Here is an 11,896-nt window from a genome sequence, read left to right as displayed (position 1 = left end):
ACCGTGCCCGCGCTCGCAATGCATCTGTTTGCGCGATCCACTCGCGGCTCTCTCCCCACACCTAAAGGATAATGAGCAACCTCCTTTCGAAAAATAAATGAACAAAGTCACGGGTGCATTTGTGGGAATAGTTTTGAAACAAATCTGCCCCCCCCCCGCCGATGTGAAGCCATCACACTTCCACTGCTGATTGCAGCTTTGGTGTGGAAAACATACAGAATAGTATTCAAGTCAAACGCTATTCGCGATTGCTTTTTGATTGACAGCGGAGGTCGACTTGTCGGCGGCGTGCTCGCTCGCTGCCCCCTTTGCTGACGTTGTTTTTGACGTTGAGTCACAACAACAAAAGGAGCAACGTGTCGTATTAACTCTCCCCAATTTTCGACATCTATACAGTCAGAGATAAACTGCGAAGTCAGTTTAAAATGTTAAAATTACTCACTGAGAACAGGGCCTGTGGACAGCGGAAAAACTTGCTCATTGAACCGGATGTGGTACCGTTCTTGTGCGTGTACTTTTTCTTCTTCTTGGTGAATTGGACGTCTTTAGTTCATATCGCCCCCTACTGTCCGGGAAACCACAAAGGCGTTTGGCAAGCAATCTTGAATTTAATTTACAGTATTAGCCAAGCGTGCAAAAACACAAAACACTAAATTAGGGCATATCTTGAAGAACCACAGATTTCAAGGGCAGCTGATCCACTGAGTTGTTGGCTTATATTTAAAACTCAACACAAGAAGAATACAACCAGGCATGATTTGAAATGTCGACATCCACCAAGGGGAGACCGTGGCAGGCAGAGAAAGGGCAGGCATCAGTCTGGTTGCCACGGTGACTGGTCGATGAGGGGGAATTACAGTATGTGGCTCGAGAAAAACATCATAAGGGAGAGTAATGGCAGTGTATTAAGAGGTGTGCGAGGAGAGACGCAGTGTTGACCTCCTCGGGGGGGGGAAAAAAACCAACCAAAAAAAAAATACAATGCGCACTTTGTATTTGGACACAAGGGAAGGGCTGCCGCGTGGAAATAAACCCCCTTTTATTCAATATTGATTTACATTTTATATATAAAAAATTACTTAGATTTAATACATTTTGTCAAAATACATAGCAGTCGAACCACATACAAATCAAATATAAAATTATAAAAAGTCTTTATATCGATCCTCCTCCACTTGAAAAGTAACAGACGTTGATCTACGATAAGCCTTGCGTTGACTCGCCTCGTGGCAAAACGTGCTCCTAGCAAAACCGCGCGATACATGAGCTTTAGAAAAATAAGATATTCGGCATTTGTCCTCTCAGCGTACAGTACAGGATCTGATCGGAGAACATTCAAGGTGGGCTTCCGTCTCTTTCCACAAAAGAAAGGTGATTATTGTACACGGCCGACGGGCGCTTCAAGTCTATTTCAAACACTGGATGGGCCCCGACTGGAAATCCAAGCAGCAGAGCCGCAAGAGGGGACATGTCACACTAAAGGTCTCGTTGATGAACCATAATGGGGAGGGGAGAGACATGGAATGGGTCCGAAAAGTCGAGTGACGCGTTCATTCGCTTCAACCGACTTTTGTTTTCCCACGCCTTCGCTAAACAGAGATTGGAACGTTTTGAAATGTGCGGGCGCCAATAATATATCTCTCTTTTTTTTTGCACTTCCGAGGCTTGAGTGTCAGTCAGTCGCAGGACTGCGTCGGCTTCCGTTGAACAGACGATAAAAAAGCAACGTGAGAATAGCGTTCCAAATGACAGCGAGCACACAACGCGAAAGCGACGTCGGGCAAACTGAAAAGTCTCATCGAAAAAAATCTTGTAGACCGCCTTTGTAAGATACATCATATACTCTGGTTTAAAAAAAAAAAAAAAAGTATAAAGAGTCAGGTAGGCTATGCGGCGGTTTCATGAATAATCCCCTCGAATTTCTTTGGGAGTAGCTCTCTTCTCTCGTCGATAATGATGACCGGCCTCTGACAGTTTTGTCCGTCCATATACGTCTTGGCATACACTGGGTTGGCGTAATTCAGGGGCTGCATGGAGAAGGAGAGAGAGAGAGAAAAAAAAGGGGATTAGAAAAAGGCGCAATACAGTCAGGGCCAAAATATTCCCTGAGGGATGACAGTGGTGGAAACAATGATTTGATCCCCTGCTGAATTTGCTCACAATAAATTAGAAGTTTGCAATTTTATGGTTGTTGATTGATTATGCTAATGGAAAGAACAGCAGTCATGAAAGCATAGCAGGTTTAGGGGCGGGTTCCGCTCAGAATTGTGGCTCCAGCAAAGTATGACCATAAGAGCAAAGTCCCTAAAGTCAAGCACGGAGGCGGAAAGATGGAAGTTTTGGGGCCGTTTCTCTGCCGAGGGCGACTTGACTGCTCCGATGAACGGAGCTGCCCGCTGTCAAATGTTGTCAAAAGTCGTCCGTCCCTCGGCAAGAAGACGGCTCGCTGACGGGGGGGCGACCAGCACGACAATGCCACAAAGCACACGACGCGCTACGGCCAACGGCAACAAAATCAAAGCGTGCGGAGGTGATGCGGTGGCCTCGTCCATCTCCAGCCTTCAACCCGAGCTTGGCGGCCCGATCGATATCGCACGCTATGAAAAGCGCCTCGGGTGGCCTCATCAGAATCACTCGCCCCAAATGAAACCGGAGCCGTCGTCAACTCCGTCTCGGGCGGCTGGCTAAAGTCAAGCTTCTCCTTTCTCAAAAGCACTTTCAAACAGTCATTCTTGCCTTCGTCACTTCTCAGATGGATTACTGGAACGCACTTGACTTTGGAGTCAGCCAGTCCTCCACGAAGAGCCTCCAGTGGGTCCAAAATGACGCTGCTCGCCTGTTGACTGCTACTTGTAAGTAAGTGGGAGCACGTCACTCCTCCTCTGACATCCTTTCACTGGCTCATTTTCGAAGATTCGATCATTTGTTTCCCAATCTTGAAATGGCCTGGCCCCACCCTCCGTGCCTCAGGTCTGCGGACCAGACACTATTCGAGCTATCGCGAACTAAGCGGAGGCTCAGAGGGGAAGCCGCCCTGCCATGGACCGAGGCCATATTTGGCTGTTGGCATCGACTGTGCCACTTGTCCATAACTTTTCTCATGAAAAATGCAGGAGCTTGACCATCTTTGCAATTTGAACAGCATCATGACATCTGCTTAATGCAAAGAATATGAAGTGCCATGGCAAATGTCAAAAGTGGCAAAAGGGGAAGGCCCCTTGCGCCGGTCGTGATCCAACTGGATGATTAATTTCTTTGTCCGTGAGCAGACTTGCACCAAATTCAGCAGGGGTTCACGTGATTATTTCACCTTATTGATGTTCAATCGACAATATGCTCAGTTCGCTTCCAAATGACAGCTTTTCGAATAATTGCGGCCGCAATGCCGGATCATTATTTGGTGTCTCTGCCGTTACCTTGGTTACGTAGGTTGACGTCATTGAAACATCCATAAAATGGGAGGACCACTTAAAGGGGACCATTCCAAAGAAAAAAAAATGACGTTCAACAAATGTATGTTCACGTTCACCTTTTGTAAACTCGCAAAAGCCAAATGACTCAGCGACGCAAGCAAAATGTGCGCTTTGAAAAGGCGAGCATCCGCGCGTGCGTCTTTCAAGCCAAGCGAATGCAAAGTTGTCCTCGTGAGGAAGCGCCAAGCAAAACGACGGACATCAACGTATTCGGGAAGCTGTGCGCTTAACATGCTTGACGATCGTCATGCAAATCGTCAAAATGTTCAAGACTCATCCACACCCACGCACACATTTGGGCTTTTCGTCGGGACATTTCAACACCGAGGAAACATTGCAGGCACTCGTACGTCGCCGGTTGGTTGCTTACATTCGATACAACGATGGTTCATGTCCTTATCGGGCAAAGTCAGCGTGAGGTTTGAAAAATTCGCCTGTCCGGGGATTACCTCCTTGGGCACCGAACTGATACCCAAGGTGCGAGGCTCACTCGATTTGACACACCAGCCCTGCAAGAGAAGCAAGCGCCGCCGCTAGTCATGCAAAGTTTGCCCAAAGATTGCCCGTTCTCAGTTTGCGACAAAAAAAAAAAAAAAAAAACAAAAAACAAGCAAACAAACAGTTGGAGAGCAGGAGGCAAAAAAAAAAACAAAAAAACAAGCAAACAAACGGTTGGAGAGCAGGAGATTGTTGGAGAAGAGCGAGAAATGAGTGAAAAGGTTTTCAAGGCAGCTTGAACAATAGCGGCTGTCAAAGTTGGCGGTGCGGAAAGCGGCAAGTTTGAAGCTCGAACGGAAAAAAAAAAAAACACATCAGTGAAGGTGTTATGGCTCATTTCGTACACTCAGCATAAGTGTGAAGTAGAGTCCCGAAGATGAGAAGTACTTTAAAAAAAACTTGTAACTAAAAAAAAAAAAAAAGTTCCATTGGTTGATGTTACACTGGACTTGTAACTTTTTTTTTAACTTTCATTTCCTCTTTCTTTTGTTTTGGTTTTTTATTGTTTGCTAAACAAAAACAGGCCCTGACCTCCTTTTGAATCCAAATATTTGCAGCAATTATGAACGTGTTTACTTTGAAAAGCAACGTTGAGCAAGCTGTGCAAATATGCGGTGGCGCTTCATTGTCTTCGGAACGTAACTCTGCCATGAACGGAGACGCCTTCTCGAGCTTTCACTTTCTTTTCGTCATCCGCCGGTGTGCGTTTTTAGGACGCTGCATATTTTTTAGGATTTTTTTCCCATTTTTTTTCCTTCCTTTTTTGTCGCTCCACCTCATAATCAATCTCATGCTCCACATAGACGTCTTCAGTAGCCCGAAGCGCCAATCAACGTTCCCCTTTTGAAATGCGCACGGGAAAACGTCTTTGATGTATTTCCCGATGCCGACCCACCTTCTGAGGGTCCAGCGTGAAGCTGGGTCGCAGCAGGCTGCCCGCGTCGGCGTGGTTGTCGTGCTCCACTTCGTACATGTTGTACGACGGGTTGCCGATCTCCACGTTGATCCCGCCGTTGGTCATGGGCTGCCTCTGGACGCGTTTCCCCCTGCGGGCGGGCGTGGGGGTGGAGCACCGCTGTCAGCGGCATGATTCACGTGACGCAAAACGCAGAGACGCGGCGTGCCGGAACATGCTCATCACTTTCGTGACCCGCATCTCCTCCATAAATGATTTTGGAATCGGGGAGCAGCAGGATTCAAACCCGAGACCTCCGCTCAACTAAAAGCCAGATACGCTCGCCACTATTCCGCCAACAAAATCCATCAGACAAACGCAACCGGCGCGATGTGAGTGAGATAACCGAAAAGCGGAACGGCAGTCGGAGGCTTAATGGATTATGATGATCAGGAAAAAAAATAAATCACGCTGGCTTTAAACAAAGACCTGCTTTAAGCCTCATTGATTTTCCCTTGGCAGTGCAGTGTGAAAAGTGGTTAGCGCGTCTGCCTCGCAGTTTTGAGGCTCCGGGTTCAAATCCCGTCTCCTTCCTGCGAGGTGTTTGCATGTTCTCAACATGCTTGCGTGGTTTTCTCCCGCATTCCAAAAACATCATCGGTAAAACGAATGGCTGGATTTGCTGCCGACCTTTGCTTTCGTCTGCAGATGTAAACGCCCGCCACCACCATCACAATCAAGATGACCAGCAGGACCAGAGGCACGATGATGGCTATGCTCCCTTCGAAGAAAGAACGAGAGAATGCGCTTTTACAGAACAGAAGATCATATCACCCATTTGAGGAACCCGGGAAATGCAAGAACCCAACATCAACTGAGATGAGAAGGGCTGAGGTAAAAAAAAAAAAAAAAGGGGGCAGCAAACATGATCAGTCAGGATCCTGAAAAAAAATATTTTAAAATGTGAGGAAAAAAAAAAGAAATTAGGAAAACATTGCTTCATGTAAAAAAAATGCCAATCGAGTCCAGTTTGATCGACTCAAATTTAGCAGGACTCGTTCAAAGTGTGCCCAACTAACCTCCGCTGGTGTTGTCTGATCTGCTGCTCTTGGGTGCGGGTCTCTCACACTGCGTTCCAGCCCAGTTTGTAGAACACCTTGTCAAAAAAAAAAACAAAAAAAAAAAAACAGCATTGTCAAAAACCCGACCATTGACGTGTGTCGTTTTTCTGGTGAGAAAACACTTTGAAGGGGCGGCATATTGAACTGGACAAAGCAACATCTGAGGAAAAAAAACAAACAAAAGAAAAATGTTGAGGTAGAGTTGATGTCGATTATTAGCGTGCGGATAGGAAAAAAAACGTGACAAGATGACAGCGGGACAATAAGTCCTTGTGTTCTTGGCGTCCTTGGAACGCAGAAGAGATGTAATTTCACACGGCGAGCGCAGATGGGGCTTGTAAAGCATGAATGATCCGGGCGCCGCAACCGGATAATGAGAGAATGTATGAACGGCTGCTAATGACGTGCACTCATACCAATTACAGCATCGACCACAGCAAATAACAGAGTCAACATCCTCCGCTACCAGCCTTACAAGAATGAAGTTTCAGCGGGGGAAAAAAATAGGGACATGCCGCTCCAGCTCGTAGAAGCAATCCTCGTTTGCCACTTGCCGTCATGCACGTGATGAGCACATAATGTCACGTGGGAGTGGACCCCCCAGTGCTGATGGAGGGCGACGAACAAGTGTGACAGCGAGTCTTGCAGCAACCGCTCATGTAACAAGTGCCTCGTCGGCTTAGCCCGGCGCGGTCGCGAAAGCGCCCAACGCGTCAAGTTAGCCGTGTGTGTCTTGACACAAGATCGAGAAGATTGCAGTAGTAACGACGCTGATGGTTGCGCGTCTGGAGGATGTTTCAAGTGAACGGTTACAGATTGCTTTTAGATGAAGGAGAACATTACGGAGCCCCGAACGTGACACGGAGGGGAAAAAAAATGATGCAACGAACGCTGATTTTAACGCGCGGTAAGTACTTCCGGGTCGTCTTCCGGGTGGACGAGAGTATCAAAGATGGAGCGTATTTACCCAGGGGCGAGTTTGATTGAATTTGACTTTGAAATTGGCTTGGATTACAAAGTCATACAATCTGTTCATTTTAAACACGTTTCCAAGTAAGCGAAAGTCGTCTGAAGCGTACTGTCGTCTCTTCACTAGCCGAGCGTTCCAGGCCAGCGTCGCCAAACTGACCCGGAAGTATATAAACGCGCAATTAAAAAAAAAAACGCGTTACCTTGCAAAAAACTAAACGCAAATTTTGCAAGGGAATGTAAAGTAGTTCTTTTTTTCTTGTTGGAGCTTGAAAATGAAAAAAAAATACTTGATATATTTGATTCGATGTTAAGAATTAAGTCAGATGGTAGTCGTCGTATTCTTTAATTTAAGTAAAATAACGAGAATAAAGTTGTTTATCTCGAAGAAAAAAAACATTTTTAGATAAGTCACTTGTTAGATTCAAATTAATTATGAAAATAGAATCTGATATCTTTGAGGTTAAAATGTTTGAAAATTGTTTCTTTTTATTTTTGTAATGATACAAATCTAATCTTTAAAATTCTTTGTTTTCCAAAATAAGTACAACTTTATCTTCAATTAAACTTGACTCAAAAACACGTTTTTCCTCTGAAGTATACAAGCGGATTCTTAAACAATTAGTCCTTCAATCTTGTGTGTCATTTAGCTTCGTTGACACGAAGCCCGAATACTTCTTCGCGCTTTAATTGTAATTCATGTTACAAGGAAAACAAAGACGAGGTTCATTTGCACATTTCAAAGGACATACCTCGACTTTTGAAAGAGAAGCAAAACACTTTGCGCTCTGAAGACACTTGACAAGATGAACATTTTTTTTGCCATGCCGCATCTTGATTGACCCGTCAATCAAAAACAGGACGGGCAGTCATCAACCCCCCTGCGACGCTATACAATCGTCCTTTTCAATGTATTTCGGAGCACTTGTTACATGGAGAGTTAGCACAAGGTGGCACAAAGAGCCCTTCCTCCTGAACAGGCTACAGAATGGCGTTGAATGAGGCGTCAACAAAGCGGCTGGCGAGGTGACCTACTTGCAGCGGGGTTTGTTAAGAGCCGTTAATGTGCACAGCCCCTCATTCTGACAGAAGTAATCGCAGGGGTTGGCCAGCTCATCGCAACGTTGGTTCTTGAACCCTGATGTGCAACTGCAAAACATTGTTGGTGGAGTGAGGAAAGGGCCTTTCCCCATAAGCACACTTTTTGACCTCGCCGTTGGGCCTGACGTGCCCGGATTGGCACGCTCAAGCCTTTCAGCCGACTCGGGGAGGAGATGGCGTGAGCTATGTGTCGAGATCAATATACATAAACAGAACAGCTCTGTTGCTCACCCGATGAAAGAAAAATCATTGGTATGATCTCACTAGCAAAAGCAAATCATCTCATGAGGTGTAAAGTTACTTTTGACCACTTGGGATGTAAGACGCTGTGAAATATTGCATCCCGCCAGGTAAACGGTCAACTCAAGACTCTTAACATGGACAACATGGACCGTGGTGCCTTGACATTACAATTTGACTTTGTTCCATGATGGCACAATAGCACAAATAGTTTACTTTGTAAAAACATGAATTAATGACATCAAACGCAACAGTCACGGCGACGCAAACAAAGAAGACGGGCAACTATTGTGTCTCGGTACGCTGCGGTACTGTTGGTCATTTTACACAGAAGATAAAGAATATATGCCTGGGGGGTCTTGTGATTGTCTGTCGGCACGTCGTTGCACTGTTAGAGTAGCGCCACACAGATGCTATTTGTTAGCATGTCTATGGGGTCTCCCATTCTGGGTTAGCATTAAGCTGGCAGAGTTATGTGGTTGTTTTATGGACGCCACATGTATTTCTCTTTGTTTTATGTTTAGGTTGACAGGAGTGGCAATAAACAGCTTGAAGCCTCTTGTGCACTTTACGCCCCAAAAAGCTCATTGGGTTGCTTGGATGTCAAATCACCATTGTGTGAAACATCTTTCATTGTTTCGACAACTTTACATGAAAAACATCGAAGCAATAATAAATCAAATGCAGCAAAAGGCCATCAACTATTCTGGCGAGTGCAGGCGAATATGAGAGCGGGACGGCGCGAGACCTCCGGCGCCTCACTGGAGCGCTGGTGAGGAAAACGCGAGCGGGCACAGTGAATGCAGAGGTGAGCGCAACCTTGACTGCTGGAGGAGGGAATCGTCAAGAGATTTCAAAGTTGTCGAATTCAAGACGAATCCAAACGCTGCCAAAACGGAGGACCTCCTTTTTCCACGCTGAGGAATCATATTCTGCCAGCGTACATCCAGAATATTCGTCATCGTGAAAAATGACGCAGCGCCGCCCGCGAATTCATAACTGCTGAGTTATAATCGCATGCTGTGCAAGAAGAAAGCTAAAATGGAAAACCTGAAAAGTTTTATATCTGTACAATGTCGTACAAAACCTAACCATATCCCAAACCCAACACTAACCCCTCACCCTAACCATAACCCCTAACCCCCTAAACCCAAACCATAACCAGTAGTCTACCTACTCACCGTTCAGCAAAAAAGAAAAAAAGAAAATCCATTGGAGGCAAGTTGGGCCTTGCAAAGTTCAATATGGCGCAGTCGTAAAGATTCTTGATGAAGTTGCCCATATCTCGGCGTACGTCTCCCGTTCCTTTGAGGAAATCATAACCCCTACCATGGGATCTCTTGACCTCATCCGACGGCGGAATCATTTGCATAGAAATTGATTCTATCCACTCGAATTTGTGAGACGTGCCCAAATTTCCACCTGGCGAGTCTGGACAATGGGCAGTTAAAAATGCAGACCGTCGGGCTTGAGAAGAAAGGATTTCCAATTTCTCCCTTGACGAAATTTGGAACAAAGTGCCGCATGCGATTAGAAGCTCAGGTGAGATGAATCTGTGGGCCACGCTTGGAAGAGTGACGGCGTTTTTTTTTTTTTTTTTCCCTTCCACTGAATGTCAAATTAAATGACTGACACAGAGCCCCTTTCTTTCGAGAGAGCAAACTTCCAAATCCGACGACTGAAGAGAGTCACGGAAACACGACACGAGCTCTTTACTGCAAGGAGGACTACGGTGATAGGCTCAAAATCGCAAGCTAGGAACAGGATTTCACCTTTTTTTTTTTTTTTTTAAATATGCGCCTTAAGCCACGACGACGTGTCACACAGGGTTCTGGCATCCGGCCCCACGCTGCGCCATGGCCTCTGCGACGTGACATCAAACACGACTTGGGTTTGGGGATCGTGTTGCGTGAAATATTACGAGCTTGTGCGACTCTCCCCGCGATCGGTTCCCTCTTGCGCTCCCGAAAGCCGGGCTTACTGGGATAAAGAGGCGTCATTTGCATGCAGGCGGCGAGGGTGAGAATCATCACAGTCTGTCTCAGATGCCATGAAGTAGTAAGTGACTTACTGACAGAAAGGCAGGTTGGTGTCGGGGTCCAGGTGACAGGTGCCTCCGTTGTAGCAATATCCGTCACACAGTTGACAGCTCGGTGCGATTCGCCCATTTGTGCAACTGAGCGGAGAGGAAATAATGACTTGTTGTGACAAAAGGAGAAAATGCACACACGCACGCACGCAACCGACGACAGTTTATTGGGAATGTTCGCTTGCTCGTTTGTATTCCGTCATGTGCAAAAAGAAAAATAAAACAAATGACACCATTTACATTTTAGGGACCAAATCTGTAATTACACTTTCTATTCAACAAGCCCCAAAATAAAGAAATGGTCATTTGACATCCTTGTTGTCATTGGACAGCAACCGCAGACATTCAGCGGTTGTGCACTTTGTATTTGTTGGATTTAGTGGAAAACGATGCATATATTCTTTATGCTGCATCTCGGAAGGGGGGGGGGGCATGCAATGCCTCATTGTGACACGGTGCAGTGGTGCCTTGAAATACGAGTGACTCTCCCGACAACTTTTTCAAAATACGAGCTGTGGTTCGACCATTTTTGTTTGGTTGTTTGTTTTGCGAGCAAAAAAAATGTGCCGAATGGTCGCAGTGAACTCAGCAGTTCGGCAGATCGTGAACTCATCTTCACAGAAGAGACTTCTGCAGCTGTTCCAGTTCAAGAACGACTGTCAAACTAAACATCAAACAAAGGTTCAAAGTAACCCGAATCGGGTGAAATCACTAATCCAGCGCGGGGTGCACAAGGGAACAAGCTGTCGGGTTATTTATACGCAGCGCTTTGGGTCCTGGCACGTCAAAATCCACTATGAGTGGATTTGTGAAAACAACCCAGCACTTTGTAGTGGGTACCATAGCATAGCATGCCGCGAAAAAACAGAAGCTATCACGCTGGAACCATTTTTGTTCTTTTCATGGACTGCTGCCTTCTATCCAAAACAACATCATGCGTTGGCTTGAGATGCACCTTACTGTCTTTGTTTGATGTTTAGTTTGACAATAAAAGTCCTTCCTCGTCACGCCACCGTGCGCGTATTAGGTGTAACAGGCGCAATTACGTCACGTGTTGCACGCTTTTGGGATTTGACAACATGTATCAGGAATGCAAATGTCTGCTCCAACCACAAAGCGGCACGAGGCGCCCCTCCCGACGCAAGCAAGAAGCGGAAGGCGATCACTCACTTGCAAACCACATCTGCCGTCTCCTCGTTAATGAGGCAGGGCGCGCCGCGGCATCGCAGACACTTGTCCGTCTCACACTTGTTTCCCTCGAACCTGGCGGGGCACACGCACTCCACGTAGCCGCTACTGGACAGCGTGCACGCCTTGGAGTTGACGCAGTAGTGGTGACAAATATCTGGTGACCATGTCGAGAGAGACAGAGAGAGAGAACGACAGCAGATGTTCAGAACACCCCCAAGAATGGAGTCTGAGCTGCTTTAATTGGACTTGTGAAAGGTTTTAATGGGGCTTAATTATCCTTATCAAATGACATCTTAGCCACACTTGAAAACATTTCACC

General features: G+C 46.1%; 1 protein-coding gene across 1 annotated transcript in view; it reads right to left on the bottom strand.

Annotated features, from left to right (window-relative positions):
* Positions 1-1,022: 1,022 nt before the first annotated feature.
* lrp1bb (low density lipoprotein receptor-related protein 1Bb) overlaps positions 1,023-11,896 on the bottom strand; it is a gene marked incomplete at its 5' end in the record, with an annotated part of 93,036 nt that continues 82,162 nt past the window's right edge. The window contains 8 exons of the mRNA XM_019863907.1: positions 1,023-2,027; positions 3,908-3,982; positions 4,867-5,017; positions 5,557-5,647; positions 5,946-6,022; positions 7,992-8,105; positions 10,369-10,473; positions 11,557-11,803. Coding sequence (XP_019719466.1) covers positions 1,887-2,027; positions 3,908-3,982; positions 4,867-5,017; positions 5,557-5,647; positions 5,946-6,022; positions 7,992-8,105; positions 10,369-10,473; positions 11,557-11,803 — 1,001 coding nt within the window. The remainder of the gene's footprint in view (positions 2,028-3,907; positions 3,983-4,866; positions 5,018-5,556; positions 5,648-5,945; positions 6,023-7,991; positions 8,106-10,368; positions 10,474-11,556; positions 11,804-11,896) is intronic.

The sequence above is a fragment of the Hippocampus comes genome, unplaced genomic scaffold, assembly GCF_001891065.2.
Source record: "Hippocampus comes isolate QL1 unplaced genomic scaffold, H_comes_QL1_v1.1 scaffold313, whole genome shotgun sequence".
NCBI lineage: Eukaryota > Metazoa > Chordata > Actinopteri > Syngnathiformes > Syngnathidae > Hippocampus > Hippocampus comes.
Note: the sequence above shows the minus strand (reverse complement) of the source record. Positions and strands in the feature narration are given on the sequence as shown.